The 13,961-nt window shown below is 49.7% G+C and overlaps 1 protein-coding gene across 1 annotated transcript; it reads left to right on the top strand.

Annotated features, from left to right (window-relative positions):
- Nucleotides 1-797: 797 nt before the first annotated feature.
- LOC149365918 (acetylcholinesterase-like) lies at nucleotides 798-13,307 on the top strand. The gene is made up of 6 exons (XM_089547276.1): nucleotides 798-1,504; nucleotides 2,379-2,600; nucleotides 4,807-5,027; nucleotides 5,460-5,654; nucleotides 6,243-6,467; nucleotides 12,783-13,307. Exons 1-6 carry the CDS (start codon nucleotides 830-832, stop codon nucleotides 12,925-12,927), a joined length of 1,683 nt encoding a protein of 560 aa, XP_089403402.1. The 5' UTR covers nucleotides 798-829; the 3' UTR covers nucleotides 12,928-13,307.
- The last annotated feature ends 654 nt before the right edge of the window (nucleotides 13,308-13,961 follow it).

Raw genomic sequence — 13,961 nt, 5'->3', positions numbered from 1 at the left:
ACACATTCTTATTCAGCGTAAGGCCCTCCACCGTCAATTCACGGGGCCACCACAGAGATGCGAGGAGCCCTGAGGTTTGGGAACAGCCGGGGCATGCTCAAATGTCAAAAAGTAGAAAAACAAGAAGCGATAAAATTATTAATGATGAAGAGCATGGGAAGGCATTTTAGAAAATGAGGGAAGAGGAAAATTAGAAATTAATCCGAAGAAATATAGCATTCTAGGATTTAACATTTAGCTGAAGGTTACCACCAGACTAATACGAAGGGGATGCTACCAATTATCTATTCAACAACTATGTAACCTTGAATAGTAAAGATTATTGATGTTTAATGATGAGGTATAGCTAATAAAAGCCCAAAACTGATGAAACTATCTTCGAGATGAGAAAAGTTATGAAAATTGTCATCCTAGTAAGAAAAGATAAAAAAGAAAGTCAGCACGTACATAGTCTATAAGTAATCCACTTATTGTTGCTATTATTATTGTTATTGTGGCTTTTATATTATTAAATTTATATTTTTGTTTCATTTTTTAACGTTTTGAGCACCTGTCAATCGCCGCCTGTGTCTTCGGCAATCCCCGCCGTGAGTACACGAAATTATTTTGAGGAGAACAGCAACAACAGCTTAGCCATCTTCTTTGTCCTTTTCCGTTTTATGTTTTTATTGCTTTCACTCGGCGCCTGATTCCTGAACATTCCTTCCAAATGTGTATGTTTTAGCATATTGTGCGTGAGAACAGCAATGAACTAACCACCGCTGAATCTTATATGCATCATGCATAGACCAGCCGCCGTGTGGCGCTGGCGCGGCGCCAGCGACTGGCCATGCGGCCCAGCTGGACGGCAGCTGCCCTCTTGGGCTGGGCCGTCCTGTCGCTGGCCGCGGTGGCCACGGCCCGCCCAGAGGGCAAGGCGGCGCCCCGACCACCGCAGCCGCTGGTGCTCACCAAGGAAGGGAGGCTGCTCGGCGTGCGCACGTCGTTCGAGGGCCGACCATTGCATGCTTTCTACGGCATCCCCTACGCGCGTCCGCCCGTGGGGCGCCTGCGGTTCCTGCCGCCACTGTCGGCCAACCCATGGCGGCACGTCTGGAGTGCCCGTCGCGTCAAGGGACCGTGCATGCAGCGTCTGGACGAAGTACACTATCCGGTGCACCTGAAGATGCTGCAGAACGCGTCCGAGGACTGCCTGTACCTGAATGTGTGGACACCCGTCGTCGACAGGCAGAAGGTCGGAGTTGGGGATCTCAAGCCCGTAGTGGTTATCTTGCACGGCGGGGGATTCAGCTTCGGCAACACCGGCTCCCTCCTCTACGACGGCTCTGCGTTGGCGGCGCTTGGAAACCTAACTGTGGTCTCGATGAACTACCGGCTAGGGGTGTTTGGGTTTGTGGACGCTATGAACCGACAGGCGCCCGGCAACGCTGGGCTGCTAGACCAGCGACTGGCGCTGCTCTGGGTCCGCCGGAACGTGCAGGCGTTTGGTGGCGATCCAGACAAGGTGAACTATGGGGTCTTTCGCGTGTTTGTGTAGCAGTACAAACGCCTCTTGTTGTTCTGAAGTTGCAGTTTTGTATCTATACGCCAGTTTGAGATCTTCGTTGGACCTAAACGCTGCACAGTAAAACACTTAAGCCGCTTTCGATTATACTTGCTGACATGATGCAAAGTTAGTTATTCCTTGCTTTGGGTGAAGCTCGTAATACCAACTTTGGAATAGGGAGATTTTTTCGTTGCCATTGCAGCCTTGTGCGTTCAAAGTCGTTGGGGGGTAGTCATTCTTGATAGAGGCGGCCATGGTATTTGCCGTCCAATGCCCTTTTTGTTACTCTGAGAGAATCGCTTCTGCAAGAGTATAAATTTACTACAATGGACGCGCCGACTACCCTCTTGTTCTGCAGTCACGTTTTGTGCGGTATCGTGGAAGAAAAGTTTTCTGGAGTGCGGTCTCGTGAATCAAGACAGCGGGAATTTTCCTAATGAGAGATCACACCTCTTTAGACAAATGCGCAACATCCCGTTTTTCCTGTAAACGCACTGAACATGAATCACGATGTACAACGAAGTAGTGGACACAATTTGATATATGCAGAGCAGGCTTGGCCTGGCAATGAACGTGTAAATCTACTCCAGGTGAGAACGATGAGGTGTGATGTAATATACGTACACAAAGTATTAAGACTTAAGGATTATGAGTCGCGTACTTAGGGAAACAACAGCAACGACTTGAATAAGTGAATTAGTGGAACAACGAATGACAGAACGAACTGGAATTTTTTTTTATTCTTTCAATCTCACTCTATGACGGTACCCTTAGTTGTCTGTTAAGGTGAAATCACACTGATTTCCCGTTTGCGTGCGTGCGTGTCCAACAGGTGACTCTGCTGGGTCTGGGCTCGGGCGCTGCGTCGTGCGGCTTGCACATGGCTGCGCCTCAGAGCCGCGGCCTCTTCAGCGCCGCCATCTTGGAAGGGGGAGGGCCTCTCTGCGACGCCTTCGTGGAGCCCTCCCGCCGCAGCATGGAGCGTGCCAACCACCTGGCCGGACTGCTGGGCTGCTCGCGCATGGGCGCTGAGCTGAGCAACCTGCCCGGAAAGGCGAGCATCCGTGTGTATGCTGTGCACTGGGATTTTCAACCGCGGTTCATGCATTCCTTTCAGGCGGGTATAGCCGCATATGGTGCTAACAAATGCGGAACACCTCTGGTCTTTCTCATGCCGTTTCGGGGTCTGGTAAATGGGTAAATTGTTTTTTGAGGAAATGAAATGGCGCAGTATCTGTCTCACATGGCGGACAAGGGATGTAGGTGGGAGTGAAAGAAGAAAGCGAGAAAGGGGTGCCGTAGTGGAGGTCTCCGGAATTATTTTCCACCACCTGGGGATCTTTAACGTGCACTGACATCGCACAGCACACGGGCGCCTCTTGCGTTTCGCCTCCATCGAAACGCGGCCGCCGCGGTCGGGCTCGAACCCGGGTACTCCGGCTCGGTAGACGAGCGCCTTACCACTGAGCCACCGCGGCGGGTTTTAGGGGTCTGCCTTTTCCGTAACCCGATGGCTGCGTTCTTTATTGGCTCTCTTTATAGTGTAAGCGTACGTTGTGCTTCATGGGCCGGCAACAGCCGTCACACATCGTAATGAGTCTGGTGCCGTAAGGGGGCACTTCCAGCTGTGTCTGTGAGCACGTTTGTGGCGATACATGCTAACTTTCCGGTAAGCGCCCCCTGGGTGTCGCCATATTGCTCTCTGCTCTGTTTTTTTGCCCTTGGTGCAAGCACGGTGGAAGTGGTACCACAAGATATCTGCAGCTTTTCTCAGTGCAAAGAGCAGGTGTTACAATATAAGCTGTACCTAATGGACTCATGTCAAAATGCCTGCAGTCTAGGCTGTTGCCAGCAGATGCAAAGAGCGCATGCCACCGGTTCCACTTGTGCCGGCGAGCGCATTTATTGGAAGGTTCGGTACGACAAACTTATTCCGTCGGCGTCGTAGTCTGTCCCAAGCAAAGTCTCTCACATACATCTATGTTCTTCTGGCGATTTTCCCGCCAAAATTCCGATTGGAAAGGCGGCCGCCGGTTCCAATCAGAATTTTGGCGGGAAAATTGCCAGGAGAGACTCTCGCGTACATGTAGTGTTCTCCTTGCGATTTTCCTGACAAAATTCCGATTGGAACCGGCGGCCGCCTTTGAATGGATGCGAAAGCAGTAGTAGTGGTGGTTTTTATTTTGCATTGAATATGGAAGGTAAAAGAATATTTGCTACCCCGGCATCTGCTATCTCTGCTGGAGACATCTGAGCTGGGGCACCGAAAATAAAGGATAGCAGGCAGTGTGTAGAAGTGAAAAGAAAGAGGTGAGGGGGGCGCCCGTGTGCTGTGCGATGTCATGGCACGTTAAATTCCGGAGCTCTCCATTACGGCACCTCTTCTGTCTTCCTTTCTTCTTTCACTACCTCCGTTATCTCTTCATGTACGGCGCAGTTCCGATGTCCAACGAGATGTGAGACAATTAATGCGCAATTTATTTTCCTCAAAAACCAATTTTCAATTTTCAGCCGCGGTTCCATTGCCTTTATGCGGTATGTAGGATGGCCATCACCTTCTAGCATCACCTTCTTCCATTGGATTATCACATAAAATACACTGAAATTCGTTATCGGGATGTTATCGGGATGGGCCAACTTCCAATTTTGAGGGTCCTAAGTTTTCAAATTTGGCGGTGCCCTATGATAAGTCCGCTGATGGTCACGCGGTATTGATGACGTCACGATCATCTCCCTACCACTTATCGCACAGTCCTCATACCTCTACGCGTGGCGCAGTGGTCAAGCGGTTAAGCGATGCACCACTGTCCCGTGGTAGGTGACTGGGTGTGAGACCCAAGTTGCTCCTCCCGAGCTTCCGTAAAGCTCATGCTCAGCGCCACGGCGGCGCGTAGCAATTACATTGAATTTGGCAACAGTTGGCAGTTTGCTCACAATCTGGTGGGCAGGTTGACACCTGCTGCGGTGGGTAGGTTGTGAGGACGTCACGTGGTGCCGTGACCCCTCTCGACCAATCAGGTAATTTCATGACAGAGAAGCCGGAAATTTTTTTGTGAGAAGACAGCCTGAATGCTGTCGCATTACAGTCTCTGAATGGAACGTAACTATGTCACAGACGCGTGTCTCACAAGGGAGGAACTGAATCGGTCGAAGCGGAGGTTTGCTTTGGAAACGAGGCGTGTTGCTCACGCTAGCTACACGCATCGCGCAGTCGCACTCTGTGTTGACCTTAACAGCGTCGTTTCTGTGTACGTGCTCAGGTGCTGGCCTGCCTACGCAGCCGCCCCGCTGAAGACCTGCTGTGGGCGCAGGAGCGCGTCTCACCCAGCTCGCTGAGGTCTTTCGTGGCAACGTACGGGAACGCATTCCTGCCCAAGTCTCCCTGGAAGGTCAAGTATCTCCCCGTGCCGCTGCTGATCGGCACATCGAGCAACGAGGGGAGCCCGTTCGTTGGGCGCCGAAGCTTCGAGCAGCCGCCCAGGTGAGATCACGTTTGGGGGTGGCCGTCGTATTCCGCTAGCTTTGTTGCAGAGATATCGAAGGCCGCCGGCACCGGACTGGGGCACGCATCTGCTAGCAGAGCTAGGAAGAGTTGAAGTTGAAAGCTTCCAGAAGCTCCAAAGGTCGCGTGCTTCGAGACTCATAATAAGCTCTTGACACGCTACCTGATCAGTTAGGACAAAGCTGCTATACGGTCTTGATCGCCAAAGCTAAACCTTTCCAGAATACTAATAGACATGGAAGTTTCACCTTTATTCCCAGCACCATTTGAAGAGCCAAATGGCTTAATGCGGTCATGTCTTTGCTTTTGTTTCTGGTCGGTGGTTAATTACTCTTTCCTTAGCTCGTATCAAGATGGCGGTCGCTTTCGTGAACACCACCATCAGCAGCTGCGCGTATACAACTCGCGCAGGCTGAGCAACCGGTCGGAGGCGCTGAAGCTTGTGGGAGGCCTCCTGGAGACCTACAAGATACCGCTGCCCGCAGGCCGGCCGCCCATGCAGCCCTACCAGGAAGTAGCCGGGTCCCGGGGCTCCGTCGAGGGTCAAGACCTGAGGCGCCTCGTGGCGGACGTCTTCGGAGATGCGGCGCTCCACTGTCCTTGCAGGTGCGTGAGCCAGCCCAGTTGCTCCTGCCGTTGCACCGGGCACTTTAAACGTGCCCCGGACGGGTTTTCCCTGAGTACAAAACTCCGATATTGGGAATTTCGCTATGTAAGAAACTGTTTCTAAGTCTTCCAGAGGAAGAAGAAGGGCGGGGACATTAGGTATTTCTGTAAGAGCAACTTGAATGATAGAGCGCTAAAGACGACACAGTGTAGTGTGAAAGACGAAGTCTCTGCAGCACCAGTTTTAAATCGACACTTTCTCAGTGGTGGACGGGGTCGTCACCAATAATGTCACTTGGTCCCACTTCGTTGCCTTCGTTACGCAACGTTCTGTGTGACAGACCGCGTAAAGGTGCCTGTGTTGCTTCCCGGCACCATGGAACGAAACGGCGCTGGTGGTACCGTAGTGGGCAAGTTGATGTAGCATCTCTTGTCAGGGACACTGTACGCAGACGCCTTAGATGCCTTAGGCGTCTTCTTCCCCTTTTAGTGCGTACATGCTTACGCAGTTTGTCGAGAAAAAAAAGTCGCTATGCTCCTATTCCTCTGCTTTGATGAAAGCGAATCCGTGGCGCTGCTGTGGCGCAGGCGGTTCGCGGACTGTCACGCCCGGGGCGGCCAGCGGGTGTTCGTGTACAAGTTCTGCTACGCCACGGCGTCCCTGCACGTGCCCGAGTGGATGGGCGTGCCGCACAGCTCCACCTTCTGGTACATGAGCGGCGTGCCACTGCGCATGCCCGAGCGCTTCCACGAGCTGGACAAGACGCTGAGCCGAGAGCTGATACGAGTGGTCGCCAACTTCTCCACGTACAGGTGAGGGCCGTGTGGGTGGGATGCGACGAAGAAAGGTTGTCGGCGGTTGTCAGACAATATCGGCACGCTAGCCAGCATGGCGACGTGCACCACATGGCGCAGCAGACAACCTGGAACACGTGATCTACGCGTTGTTTGGGCTACGAGTACAGCTTAGTCTCTAGTTGTCATACCCAGTGTAGGTTCGCGTCCGTCCACTGAACAGCTATAGCCAGCGCAAATAATTGGCCCAATATTGGCAAAGTCTGGCCCTACAAAGGACCAAAGTGAAGCCAATCCAGTATTGGAGATCGCTGGCGTCACTCTGGTTCTCTGTAGGAACAGGCTTTGCCAATACATTTCCAATATTGGCTCGATAAGCTATGCTGCTGCTATGGTAGAGAGAGGGTGCGGTAGATGGTCCTTGGCGATCACAAAATGAACAAGGGAGGGGAAAACCTCAGTTTGCTAGAGCCAACGTTTCGACAAGGGGACTTGTCTTCGTCTGGGCAAAGCGTTCATCATCGGCAGGGATTATATAGGGCCTTCGCTCCGAGGAGGAAGGCCCCGGGGGTGGGGAAGGAAAGTGGTGTGGGAGGGGATGCGTGTCAGGAAGGGGAGGGAGGTGAATCATCATTCGCTAGGCTGCAATAGTGCAACAACCTATATCCGGGGGGTATGCAATGAACAAAAGGCTTTGAAGGGGCTGCGACGGGGGGGGGGGGGAGGCGCTGGGTGAACCTGCAAAACTCAGATAAAAGGATTAGTCAGCGTGGTACAGGGAAATGATAACAAGGGAAAAAAAAGGGGGGGGGGGTGGCACTGGAAGGAGAAAGGAAGGGGGGCATTTCCAAGGAAGGACTAGGCAGGGGGGGGGGGGGGGGGAATGGCTCGTGTTCAGAGAAAGCCAAAAAGTGGGGGCAGAGGGGGTAACAGGAGTGTCATGGTTTCCGAGAACTGGTAGCAGGGGATTAGGAGAAAAAGAAAAAAAAAAGGTGAACAAAGGAAGAGGGTGACAAGGCCGGAAATGGGGTGGAAGATATGACTTGGGAAGGGTGCAAGGAGCGACAATATACTTATGTGAGGTTCTAGGAAATAGTCTGACCACGTGCAAGACATTTGTTAATTTAAAAATATGTGCGTTGCTAGTGCGTTGTTGTATGTGGCCGTTGAAAAAGTCTGAGCATTGTAGACGCGGTGCCGTAGTTTGTGGCGATTCTTTTGAAGGTTCGTTCTTTCGCTTCCTTTTCATTATTCAGCTTCGATTTCGATTCTGGAGCCGGCGAATGAGATTGCCTGTTTGGCTCTGTCATGACGTCACAGTTCGCAATCGCCTTCATCGTAGAGTGGGGCTAGCCAGACTACTGCTGATTGTAGTAACGATAGCTAAGATGTCATCATTATCATCGAACAGTGCAACATCATTGTTGAGTAAAGGCATCCCCCACCAATGCACCCCTTCTTACACCAGATATAGCCACCTTATCAGCAACTTTCTTAACCTCAAAGCGACTCCCTGTTTCATTTTCTTCCCGTTTATTTTCTTTGTTAGTCGCTCCGCTGCTTAAGTAGGACACAGGTTATCTTTCTGCGTGTCACAGGTCCTCTTCTATTGCTTCGTTTTAACGTAAGATCACGCGAGCTCTAGTTTGCTTCATTACTTTGAGATAAACGGGGCACTTTCCAATTTCATCACCTAAAAAAAAATAAAGCTATAGCCCAGGAGGTAAACATTAATGAGCTTCCCTCTTGCAACAGTTAAAACCTGCTTTGAGATTGGGTTCTTTGGCGGCTCGCTGTCTACGCGAGTAAAACCGTGCATATAAGAGCACTGATCAAGCTATACCTATACTTCAAGCAAGCTGTATAAGTGAGCAAAGCAGTCTATGTGAAAGTTGGTGCCATGGTGTGTGTGTTTGTTTTCCTGTGTGTTGCATGGTCCTCAGTGGGCATGCTAAACGAACTAGCCCAATCGTCTACGCTTGTAGGTGCGCTCCAGGCCTGTTCAGAAACACAACAAAAAATTTTCTGTAGTCTCAACAGAATTTTTGTTCTATTTTTGGCCATGAATTTGTAGTAACAGAAGTTTTTGTAGTACTCTGCTCTTCCTTGTCGCGGCGACAAAACTACAGAAAATTACTGCAGTACCAAAGAAAATCTGTCGTTGCGACAAAACGACAGACCAATTTGTCGTCCTTACAGCAAACATTTTCTCCTTTTTTTTTTTCGATTTTGACCGCATTGCAGAACGATTTATTCAGCAAGTACATCCTTTGTCAAAAGTAAAGATACCAAGAGGATTGCTTCTAAACTTTGTGGTGAGGCTCTTATAGCATCTATGGGAGTACACAGTTTCACGAGGGGTGAGGAAGAGAGTTCCACTATCCTGCGAGACTTAAAATATTAACAGCTCATAACGAGCCTCTCAGCAAAGCCCATAGAAGCAAAAAACCTCTTTGACTATTTACTTTTGACAAGCCTGTACCTCGAATGCAGCACTGATACTAGCAGTTTTCACGAAGCGTTATTTAATACTGTGAAACTTGCAGCAGCACACCAACATGTTCGGGTGCAGACTACTTCTGACTCTTTTCGCCAGTTCGTGGTGATCAATAAACGTGTCTGGTGCGGCGATTCATGGTACCAGTCTTTATGCTCAAGGACTGTTTTCGAAGCCGGATGCACCAACGCACTGAAACCTCCATGCAAAACCACCTTGGCAGGTGTAAATGACCTAGACAACGCATTACGAAGCTCAAGTCGTGCGGAAGCCATTGTACAGGAGTATGTCTGCTCGCTGCTACTTGCGGCACGTGCAGAGGCCCATAAAGCGGGCGCTTTGTCGGGAAGGATAAGAACTCGGGGATGAACACTCCGGTCGTATATAGATGATCCCCACGCGCTCGTCACGTCTAGGGGTCGTCATAAACACGCTGTCATAATAGCGGCGCATGGGGCGCACGTGACGTGGGATGTGCGGGACCTGAGGCGTCCTTTATGGTTGCTTCCTATTTTTTGTGGTCCTTTCAGGAGCGACGCCGTAAAAAAACTATTCTTTCCTTTATGCGCGTTAGTTCGCAGCCCGCCGCGCTGTGTTGACGTCGTTGGCTCGAGAGAGCGCGTTGTCGGAACGAGCTGGAACATGCACGCAGTGTCGCAGGGCGCCTATGGTATACTGAACTCCGGTCCTGGAGCTAGTACCGTGCAGAGCGTTGCGAGAGTGCAGGCTGGCAGCAGGCGAATGCAAGGCGGGATTCGCGAAGTTCCTGTATAGCTCCAAGAACGGCTTGACTGCGTGTAGAACGTGAGGGCACAGGACAAGGGCATACATGCACTGCTGGAAGAAATGCTTGCGAACCTGACCGCTAGGGTGATAAGAACACATTGCATTGTACTGAATTGTATTTATTGAGACTGTAATCCCGTTTCCTGTAGTTTAGTAGCGTGTAGAAACAAACATATGTACAATAACGAAATGACCAAAGGTGCAAACTAAAAGTACAATTTGAAGCAAGTAAAAAATTCTAAAAGGCAAACCGAAAGTAGAAACGCACAAGAACTAGAAACGCTTGATACAAACATTAGAAAGTGTACAAGCATAAAACATACACAGGTACAAAAAGTAAAAAGTAGATGTACAAGTTGAAGCAAGGAATGACATACGCTATATGGTTGACCAGAAGATCACAAAGTATTTCCAGATGTGCTATATATGTGAGTAGCTTTGGGTCGTTAAACTCAAACTAATCCAGATGTGCTAGATGTGTCGTTTAGAATGAATTCTTAATTGTAGGGATAATTTGTTTTCATAGCTTGTAGAACAGCGTACAGACAAACACTTTAGAAGGAAGTGCTCACACCCAAGTAGCGATGAGCATGCTCTCTCTCGTCTCCTGCCTGAGTGCCCTGCGTATGCTAACGAGCGTGCGTTCTATGAACATTGCATGCAGAAGCTCTGCCCAGTGCCCCTAACAATGGACAAAGTTTTAGGTTCCTTAGCCTGCCTTGGGCAACAGGTACTTGCAATGAACTTTCTATTTACATATTTAAAAGACATTGGACATCTCGATAAGCTTTAAATTCACTTGCACGTTACCTTCATGCATTCTTCATGCAGTGAACTTCGTCAGCCCATTTGTCGAACTATGCACTCCATCATTCCATAGGTTACATCAATACTCGCCGTTGCATCCTTAGTATACCTTTCATGGCCGCATTTTATCTTCGTTTTTTATTTTATTTTATTTTTTACCTTTTCCACACTGCTCTCCTTCTGTCTTTATCTCCCAAATTCCCCTCCCTACGCAGAGTAGCATGACAGCGATTTTTGAACGGCGGCTAAATTCTCTGTATTTAATTGAAGAGTTTCTCTCTCTCTCTCTTCTCGTGCGCTACATCCGCGCTGTCCTACGAGGCATGAAAAACCAACCAGCCGGGTAAGTCCCCAGTAAGCCCTGTTTGTCAATCGCCCGTGATATCGCTGACCAAAGGGATTGTTAAAAGCCTATTACGAAACCGTGCTTTCATGCAATGCATGAGGCGCTGTGCATCCGCCCTTTCAGTCTTGCCGACCTGAGCGACGTAGTTTCCGCTGCACGCTTTTGGCGAGACGGAGTGCTCCTCCGGTAATGAGCGCGCGACACTGCCTGCATACGCGCGTGCGCCCTTCGGAGAGTGGCAACTGCCTTGACGACAACCTCCGCGCTATTTTTCACGCCTCTTGCTCGCAAGCACTCCGATGTGCTCCCGTATTCGCTTAACACGCGCGGTTTAATGGTCTCCCGCCGGTCCTGTGAGAGTATTCTCCTTCGGTGCCACCCTTGCATGTTGGAAGGAATGATATTCGCAGGGATGCAAGGGTCTGCGCAGGTTTTGGAAGGGCGCACTGCAGCCCATCACGTGTCGACAGTTGGAAGCAGCACTCGACACGTTTCTTCTGATGGAGTACGAGGACACGACCTCGTTATAGAGTGCACCAACCTCTTCTCGCTGTATGCACACGAGCTGAATCAGCGCCACTTCAACGCTGTAGATGTATGAGGGGCGCCGTGCGGGGCAAACGGCGTAGGCGTCGTAGTATGTCGTAACCTAAAATTTCCGCGTTCGTCCGCTTTTCAGGTAGGATCAGGACATAAGGGGCGTGTGTTGGCCGTTGTTTACGACGTGTAATATAGTTGTGATGCAGCGTTGAGTGACCTGTGCTTCCCCATTGGCATTGGGCCGAGAACTCGAGATTTTATGGACAACAAAATTTAAACGAGTGTTTGTCTATTGGTATTTGTTTGTGTGTCTGTGTCGGCATCACTCGTAAGGGCCTACGAGAAAAAAAATAGATGGAGGCTTTGGCCGGGGTGCTACTAGCTTGCACCATCTCTCTTCTGGGGCGAAAATGGTAAATTGTTAATCACCCCCGCATTAAATTAATCTACCAATTGTTATACTCCGTTGTGGCACGGGCGGGACACCTTTCCTTTAAATTCTTTTTCTTAGTCCCACCATAATATTTGTCGATTGATCTGTCAATCAATTCAGTAGTCAGACAGTTGTTCAGTCAGTCAATCGCTGCCCATACTGAACTAGTCAGACGGCCAATCAATCACCCGGTTAATCGATCAGTCAGGCAACCAATCAAAAAAGCGGTCAGCAGATTTGTCAAGCAATTAGTCAATCAATCGCTATCATTGCTCATTTAATCAGTTTTTCGCTTGCTGTTTGATCGATCTGTGAATGTTTTAGTTACTCAGTCGGTCGGTTATTCAGTCAATCAATTATTCAATCAGCTTGATCACTCAATCAATTACTCACTCAGTTCATTCAGTCGATCGCTCTGTCAACCAACGATTCAATCAGTTTGATCATTTAGCCCCACCGCGATGGCTCAGTGGTTATGGTGCTCGGCTGCTGACCCGAAAGACGCGGGTTCGATCCCGGCCACTGCGGCTGAATTTCGATGAAGGCGAAATTCTAGAGGCCCGTGTACTGTGCGATGTCAGTGCGCGTTAAAGAACCCCAGGTGGTCGAAATTTCCGGAGCCCTTCACTACGGCGTCCCTCATAGCCTGAGTTGCTTTGGGACGTTAAACCTCAATAAACCAACCAACCTAAACCATTCAGTCACCCAATCAAATAATTCAGTCAATCAATTATTCAGCCAGTTCATTCAATCAATCAATCAATCAATCAATCAATCAATCAATCAATCAATCAATCAATCAATCAATCAATCAATCAATCAATCAATCAATCACTCGGTTGATCGATCGATGAGTTGCAGCCTCCGCGAAGTGACGGGGCTCTCAGAGCTCGATAGGGACTCCTTCCTTCTTCCTCCTCCCAGGGACCCGGGCCCGTTCATGGGTCAACCGTGGGCGCCCCTGGAGGGCGGTTCCTCGCTGGCCATGCACTTGCACCCGCACAAGGCTGGTGTGCGCAAGGACGAGCGGTCGTCCTACTGCGAATACTGGAACGCCCGGGAACCCTGATGACTGCCTGCTGCTGCACTGCGCAACGTGGCATCGAGCGTCAGCAAGATTCGGGGAAACCATGGGAAGCGAGACCTCTGCCGGCCACAGGCGCTTTCCATTTTGAAAGGGAAGACATGCGAGGCCTTGCGCCAATGTAACGAACAAGCATCATTACTGATTCTTCTGTGTAATTCTGCTATCATGTAGTGAAAATGTGGTGGTGGTTGGAACACAGTCGGCTCAGAAAGCCCTAGCTTTCAAATGTGTGTAGAAAAATTGATCTGCAATGCGAACCAGTATGTAGATTCCCTGCGAAGTTTGTTTTGATGAAATGAAAACTCTCGAGGAATGCTATAGAAGAGCTTTGTGTTAATATTTCACGTAGAAATTTAATACCTGTGCACTATTGTAATAAAATGTTGCTCTGCGACATCCGTTTTCGAGGGGAGTCTTCGATTATTTTGCAACTGACACTTAGTGAGGCGCATTATACCGACGCTGCACGGCGCACTCTACCCGCTTTTAACATTCTCGTTCGTGTTGGTTGTAAAACCGATGCCATTTCGATCGTGTTCGGACTCGAGCAGCACCGAGAAAGCCGCAATTCGGAGGACAGCCAGGCACATTGGGCGCAGCGTCTTATGTGGCGGCATATTCAGCATGAATCTCCATTCGTTCTGTCGGTTCTGTGTTCAAGTCTGGTAAGAGCACACGTTTGCGCCGACGGTATAACGAAAACTGCATCGGGCATTGTATGTTTCTCTCCGAAGGGATCTCCGAATGTAGAGAATGACTTTCTGCATATATGGGAATTAACGCATTACGCTATTGCGTCAGACCCTTAAGGCGGAGCTTATGGCCCCTCAATTTTTTTTGCCGCCTGGAGAGACGGCAATACTTTCTACAAGTTGGTATCACTTCTATGCGGCAATTTCCCGCGCTTACCTGTTTCCAGATGAGAAGTTTATTCAATCTGTCAATCCGCTCATGTGGTCTAGGTGAGTGGCTTAAGTAGGCTCTGGTGAGGATCTCGTGAAAAATGTTTAAATCTA

Source organism: Amblyomma mixtum, chromosome 1 (assembly GCF_055824585.1).
Source record: "Amblyomma mixtum isolate Tamu chromosome 1, ASM5582458v1, whole genome shotgun sequence".
NCBI lineage: Eukaryota > Metazoa > Arthropoda > Arachnida > Ixodida > Ixodidae > Amblyomma > Amblyomma mixtum.
The sequence above is the reverse complement of the archived record's forward strand: the minus strand, read 5'-3'. Positions and strand labels throughout refer to the sequence as shown.

Excerpts from the sequence above, each read along its gene's own strand:
- LOC149365918 (XM_089547276.1), top strand. The coding sequence starts at position 830 with ATGCGGCCCAGCTGGACGGCAGCTGCCCTCTTGGGCTGGGCCGTCCTG. Across the intron at positions 5,655-6,242 it reads GCGCTCCACTGTCCTTGCAG|GCGGTTCGCGGACTGTCACG; the intron begins GTGCGTGAGCCA and ends GCTGTGGCGCAG. Across the intron at positions 6,468-12,782 it reads GCCAACTTCTCCACGTACAG|GGACCCGGGCCCGTTCATGG; the intron begins GTGAGGGCCGTG and ends TCCTCCTCCCAG.